General features: G+C 39.0%; 1 protein-coding gene across 2 annotated transcripts; it reads left to right on the plus strand.

Annotated features, from left to right (window-relative positions):
• Nucleotides 1-2,040: 2,040 nt before the first annotated feature.
• On the plus strand, nt 2,041-4,621 carry LOC122091155. 2 transcript variants are annotated; one of them, XM_042660995.1, is made up of 6 exons: nt 2,047-2,403; nt 3,509-3,574; nt 3,685-3,732; nt 3,909-3,974; nt 4,285-4,347; nt 4,461-4,621. In XM_042660995.1, exons 1-6 carry the CDS (start codon nt 2,356-2,358, stop codon nt 4,467-4,469), a joined length of 300 nt encoding a protein of 99 aa, XP_042516929.1. In that variant the 5' UTR covers nt 2,047-2,355; the 3' UTR covers nt 4,470-4,621. The 2 variants fall into 2 exon arrangements, with proteins under 2 accessions (XP_042516930.1, XP_042516929.1); XM_042660996.1 differs by lacking the exon at nt 3,685-3,732 and having other exon boundaries at nt 2,041-2,403.
• Nucleotides 4,622-7,118: the final 2,497 nt, after the last annotated feature.

Below are 7,118 nucleotides of genomic sequence, written 5' to 3' on the forward strand. Positions count from 1 at the left end.
GGTATTAGGAGTACACTATCTATTTGTAGTGATAATTCTTTTTTTGTATTCTACCAAAAAAAAAAAAAAAAATTCTTTCTTTGTCAACAAATTGAGTGAGGTGTGAGAACAAGCGATGTAATTCTATTCTCCATTGATAGTGAAACAGAATCTCATATCACTGTAGATGTAGGCAATCTAGACAAATCATGTAAATCTATGTGTATTGTGTGACTGTTTATTCCCGTTTTCTCATTCTTTTCTGCATCTTTTTAGGGTTACGTTTCTATAGTATACTCATGGTTATAGATATCAATATTAGATCAACTGCATTACAAATACGGCAGAATTTGTCACCGAATAAAGCGAGGACATGCACGTGGCAACCGAGGGAGGGACGCGTGTTGCCCATCTGATAGAGGCCGCTCCAAATCACGTGAAGGGAAGGTTCCTGAAGGGGCAAGGCTCCAAACCATGTGAGGGGAAGATTCCCAAAGGGGGTTTCCGAAACCCTAGGCCCAGCAACCCTTTAAGAGGAAACCGAAAAGGAACCCAGGGGAGGTACGCCGACACCCACCATTACTCTTGTGAATACAATGTTTTGCCAGTCACTAACTTAGGCATCAGAGGACTAATCTCGAAGATACCTCCGGCCCTCTGCCTTCTGTGCTTGTGCAAGATTAGCTCATAGGGGATTTCGGCAGTAACAATTACCAAAAAAAAAAAATATTAGATCGACTGTATCGACCAATATATATTGATAACTAATTGATATGGATTGGTTGATACGACATGGACATCCATTTTAATGATGTTTTAATCCTGAATTGGCCAATATGTATCGATCACTGTGAACTAAATCCTTGGGTATATTTAAGGGTGTCAAAATATAACCGAAACCGTTTAGCAGAATCGAAACCGATTGATTATAATCAAACTGAACCGCACCGTAGTAAATTGATCTGGCTTTGGTTTTACAGACCATAATTCCGATTTGGTTTGGTTCAAAATCGGAAAATCGATGGTTAACCAACACCTAGTATTAAAAAATTAAAGTGTTTTGAATTTCGATTGGTCTCTATGAAAAAGGGGGGGAAAGCAAAGTACTAACCGAGAAGAGAGCTTCACTGTCACACAATCACGCTTTTTGATTTCCTAATTTCTAGGATCATAGTTAGTTAGTTATCATATGTGTAGTATTTTACATAGAAAATATATTGTCCTTAGCAAAATAAGAGTATATTGTCTTGAATCTTTAGAAAATTTAATATATGTAGGATTCACACTAGCTGTAGGATGCAAACATTTTCTAAAATGACACTATTAACCACATGTAAACCGGTTGTGAACCGAATAGCAAAACCAATAAAACTGCTAAAATCGAAATTTGATAAAAACGATTATGATTTCATCTTATTCCTATCCGATTTGGTTTTAGTTTCACCTTATCAGAATGTAAATCGAACCAAAACCAAACTGAATAAACAAAACCGCACCATTTGTCACCCCTAGGTATATTAGCACTCTCTTTTCATTTTTATTCTCTCTTTTCTTTACATAAAATGACCTCTCTACATTTATATATAAAAATAAAAATAATTTTGTTGCTCCTCATTGATGCTCTCCCTTATGCTTTTGTGCCATTTGTTCATAACCCTCTCCCCTTTAGGGTTTCAAAAATCATGATTGGATCAGTTAAATTGGTGGGACGAGGCAGATCCCGAAACCAGCTGTCCAATTTGGTTAGTTCGATCCTTGCAAGGTAAAACTTATAAGGAATTAATTGAAACAAAGATTTCAGAGCCTAGCCAGACTGATCCAAGCCAATTCTGATCGATTCTTATTATTTTAAACCTGGCTCTCTTTAGAAATATATCTGTATCTTGCCATTTTAGTGTGGTGGGACCGGTGGGACCTGAGAGAGGTGTCGGTCACCGACGATGGAAATATCACGTGAAGGAATGCACGGTCGGGGTTTGCCACGGACCGATAATCCAGATTGCATATATCTTTTTACTTCAGATTATATATGGCAGCCAAACATACCCTTCTCTCTCTCTCTCTCTCTCTCTCTCTCTCTCTAGCTTTTCTGTTTGTGTGGATCAGCTCTAGTGTGTGAGAGTTGGTTAGGTCATAGCGAGTGCATGTTAGTTTGTTTTCTTTGTTTGTTATATCTATTTATTAGCTCCTCACTTCTTCTCCTCACTCCGCGGGATATTTGGATTTCTTTTTGCCCTGCAAACCTTTCCACCCCATATCCCTCCCTCCCCTTCCTCACCTTTTTTCAACCCAGTTGAATACTCCTCTCTCTCTCTCTCTCTCTCTCTCTCTCTCTCTCATAGCTGAGTGTGGTGCTCCAGTGAAGGAGGGTGAGAGATGGCCGGTTGCAACAGAAGCGAAGAGTATTTAGCTTCCCAAGAAGAGGTAACATTCTCTCTCTCTCTCTCTCTCTCTCTCTCTCTCTCTCTCTGTGAATTTGTTGAAATTGAGGTTTGAGGACCATAGTTTTCAATTTCCATGAAGATGAATGTCCATTTTTTTACATTTTGAAAAGAAATGACAGAATGAAGGTAAGTGAGGGGTAGGGGCTGGGATTTCGGGAAGAGACCGCCATTTTCGGTGTTTTTTGGCTGCGGAAGATTTTCACGGTAGAAAAGCCCAAATGCAGAAAGCCGTGAGGCCTAAACGTTGGATTCTATGTATCTTCTCTTCCCTTTCAATCCAACGGTTTTGATTAGGGTCTTGGGGGTACCTCCACTCACCATCCTTAAATTGGTTTAAAGTATCTTTTCTTCAAAACATATGTGGTGTCTATATAAGATAAGGGGAAGTGCAGTTCTTGGGTGTGTCTCGGGCCAATACGAGTGCAGAAAAATACATCCACAATGGGGATGGGTCGATCATTTTGCCCCATGGATGGCCCCACAAAAACCCTTTTCCCATAAGACAATGATACAAAACAAAATAAAGCAGCAGTTCAGTTGGCAAACGAACGAGGTTTCAATGGTTGTCATGGGTCTTGATATTTTGTGGTCCATGTAGATCGGTGTTATCAGTTGGAGGGTAAAATGGTCTAAATAGTGGTGGTATCAGTATTTTTGGGGTTAAAAACGTCCGATCAGTATTGATATGGATATCAGTTTCGGGCATTACCCTATGGGTCGCCCATGGATTCCTCCTTTTTCTTGGTCAATCTTGGGCATAAGCCCAGCCCATTCCCACATTTGGGAAGCCCACTCTTTTGCCTTGTGGCATGGGCTCAACCCAAAAACCTGGGCTTTAGGGAAGAGAGGACCTTCACAGGTTCATAAGCTCAATAGCTGCGGCTTCACATTATCCCATCAATGTGGGATTAAATCACCCATTCCTGGCCATGGAGCTACACTCACTGCATCATAACACATACCACTCATGAAGGTATTCACTAAAAAATTGTTTAATAGAGTGGTTGATATCAAGTCCTCCAGACTAATAGGACTTCTGATTTTCTGTTTTTCAGTTTCTGATTGTTTAAATAATTTTGACGCAGTCTGCGGCAGCGGTGGGGAAGAAGTATGGGGGACTTGTGCCGAAAAAGAAGCCATTAATCTCAAAGGTAAACTCTATTAAGAATTTTAGAAAGCATGACCTTCCCTTCCCATATGCTCATATAAGAGAAGCTTTTTAACTTTCAGCTCCATTTCTATGATGACTTTCTGTGTTCAGGATCATGAACGTGCCTTCTTTGATTCGGCAGATTGGGCCTTAGGGAAGGTAGTTTGTTGCATACTGGGCTGGTGCAGGCTTTGGGGAAGCCCACCTGGAATCACATTGAGGCCCATATTGAATATTGGAAATCTATTTATTTATTATTATTATTTTTTTAATATTATAAACTTGATCTTTCTTGAGTTTTATTTTATTTTTTTCTGATTTCTTGTGATTGGTAGCAAGGAGGAGCTGGGTTGGACCAAAAGTCAAAAGCAGCAGTAGAGACTCTACGCCCAAAGTTGGAGGTACCCCTACTCACTACCATGGATTTAATTCATGATATCGGTGATAGTATCGGTCATCGCCGATAGTGATACTGATATCGATACTATTGATTGTATCGGTCCGATTTTATATAGAAATAATATTTTTTTTCCTATAAAATTAAAAAAAAAATATATCCATATTGGCTGATACGGTGATACCCATATCAGTCAGGTATCCATCTTTCTCATCTATGATTTAACCAGGGTTAGGATGGGCTGGGCCTGTATGGGCTTCGACTAGCAAAGAAGGCTTTAATTGATTGATTGATTTGAATTTGGAATTCCACAGAGAACGCCTCATCAGCAACTCCCTCCTCGGAGACCGGCCTGTACATCAGGGGTAGATGTCACTGTGAGTTAATTGTTTTTGTCAAACAAGCACCTCTCTCTCTCTCTCTCTCTCTCTCTCTCTCTCTCTCTCTCTCTCTCTCTTTGTGTTCTAATCTACTACACCATATGTTTCAGGCCGACTAAAATACCTTTGAGGCCACAAAGTAGGTGTTTACTATGACATTCTTGATTCTCAACAGAGAATTTTTAATTGATTGGAGCTTTGATTCATACACATTACAAATTGTTACCTATTTGTGAATGGAATCATCTGCAATATAAATTTTATTCCTTACGACCAAGGTAATAGGTATAGGTATTTGTATTGGAGAATAAATTAATCTCCAACGATAACAGCTGCCCAATGCAGTAGGTGAGGTTGTAGTATGCTAAAAGCCCACACTCACTAGATGGTCTCAAGTTTGAGTCTCTTGGCTGTTACACTTACTAGATGGTCTCGACTATAACTGATGATACTTGTATCGGTTTGGCATCTGGCAATTTCGACTCAGGATTGGATAGAATTAAAAAAAATGTATCGGATATATATTGGCCAATACGATATTTGATACCTTGATCCACATGTTACCAGTCTTATAAACCTAACTTTAGAGATGAAGGAGCCTAAGACCATATCAACCACATTAGATCTCTTTAACATGGGATCAGCTCCCCCAGGACTGATATGGGATCATAACATTTCAATATGCTTCGAACCAATATCTATGATGATTCACTCCAAATCAGGTAGTCCTTTCCTAGGGGTTTCACCCTAGCACCCGGGTGGCCCTCTTTCCATGTGGGGGTTGAGACTTGAGACCAGAAAGCACAAAGGACTAACACGAGAGCCCATATTCAATATTATTCGTGGGCCATTTTTGTAGGGTTACCATGACAGTGTTTAGTCCTAGCAAAAGCCACTCCTGGATTTTGCCTTGAATAATACAACGTTCCACTGTGATTTAAGCAGTCAAAAGACGTGACGAACCCTTGGTTGCTACATTGCGGTTTCACGGTGGGTACAGTGAACAAAACAAGGTTCCGCTGTGGGCTGTAGGCTGTGGGCTGTGGGCTGTGGCTGCCCACTTTATATATAATAACTATTTATTTAAGGAGATCTCTCTTCCCTTTGCTTCCGACATGTCTAGAAAATGGGAGCGTCGCCTGTAACCAAAGAGTCATTAACTTAGAGATTTAAATATCATCATCTTCATCGTCATCTCTCATAATCATCTTCATCGTCACAAGAGGACGACGAAGAAGAAAAACTAAGAGAATATTATAAAATTTTGCTCGTTGTGACCTTGTCCCTCTCCCTCCACACAGTATACAAAAAGGAAAGCTTCTTTTCACGTCTTAAGGTATTCTTCCATCTCAAAGGTTCTCTTAGCCCACTGTGACGGGTACAGTAGCAACCTTTTTTCCCTTTTTTTATTTTCTTTTCACATGAAATGGCCTTTCTTTTTGAATTGGTGTGCTCGTTGTGCTCGTTGTGTCATTTTCTTTCCCAGATAATTTCACAAACTTTTTTGAATAAATTATTGTTAAATAAAGTGGGATACCTCATGATATATGATTAGAGGGTCTAACCTTGAGGCATTAGCTGGAAATGACCTAAATGTATAGTAAGATATATACAAATGTTCTCTGTCTAGGAGCCAAGCCCCCTACACCCAAACACAGGGGTTGTAAATGACCACCACACTCTCCTTTACGATGCCCACACATTGGTTGGGGTGCTGGTGCAGGGGTCACACTATCAGACAAAATTCATATCCAACATCCCAAATAATTGATGTGAAATTATACCATAATAACGCCCAACAATTATGGAAGCAGGTGGTTTGCTCTTTCTCCTCTAAAATGAAAAGATAATACTAACAATCATATTAGCAATAGCAGCAGCGACAACAACAACAACAACAACAACAACAACAACTGTAACCTTATCCCAACTTAATGGGATCGGCTATATGGATCTATTACGTATCAAAGAAAAAGAAAACCAAAATAAAATAAGTGCACAAGGAACTAAAATGAGATAAAAGAAATAAGTTTTAACAGTATAATTGAACATCCCAGGAACAACACCTACAAGGGATCGCTATGTGGATCCTTATCCTCCACAACGATCTTTTTGCAGTCATCCCATAATCCAACCCTACCTATTACATATCTTTCCTTACAACTTTGTTAATAGTCATTTAGATCCACCCCTACCTCTTCTGGAACTCTCTATGTGAATCTGATCGTTTTTTCTTATTAGGGCATTCATATTAGCAATATTAACTCATAATAACTTACCCTTCTTAAAATAATAATAATAATAATAATAAATCAAAAAGATAAATAAATAATTGAATAAACCTCACCCTTCTATTTCTTTTCGTTTCTAGTTACACAATAATTCCTTCACCCATGCCTTCATGGTTCTTAGATACGTTAGTGTGGTGTGCTAGCTAGCTAGATTCTCACAACTCAGAGCCAAGATTTTGCTCTAGAGTGCTAAGGCACAATACAATTATAATTGAGCAATGAAAAAAGGAATTTAAATTTTAAAAGGCCCAAAAAATAAGGTCCCACACTCCTCTTGTCTCAGCATGCACATGCCTATCCTAAAATACATGGTTGGGGCCTTGTGATAGAGTTCTTTAATTAGGAATTTCTGTTGGAAGTTTTGATTTGGGACGACTATAGCCAACTAACCAACCAATTCATATATATACCTAAAGAATGAGTTGCAGATTCAAAATTTTGTACTTTGCTTTGGTCATTATCTCTTTTTTCCATTCC

The sequence above is a fragment of the Macadamia integrifolia genome, chromosome 10 (genome assembly GCF_013358625.1).
Source record: "Macadamia integrifolia cultivar HAES 741 chromosome 10, SCU_Mint_v3, whole genome shotgun sequence".
Lineage (NCBI taxonomy): Eukaryota > Viridiplantae > Streptophyta > Magnoliopsida > Proteales > Proteaceae > Macadamia > Macadamia integrifolia.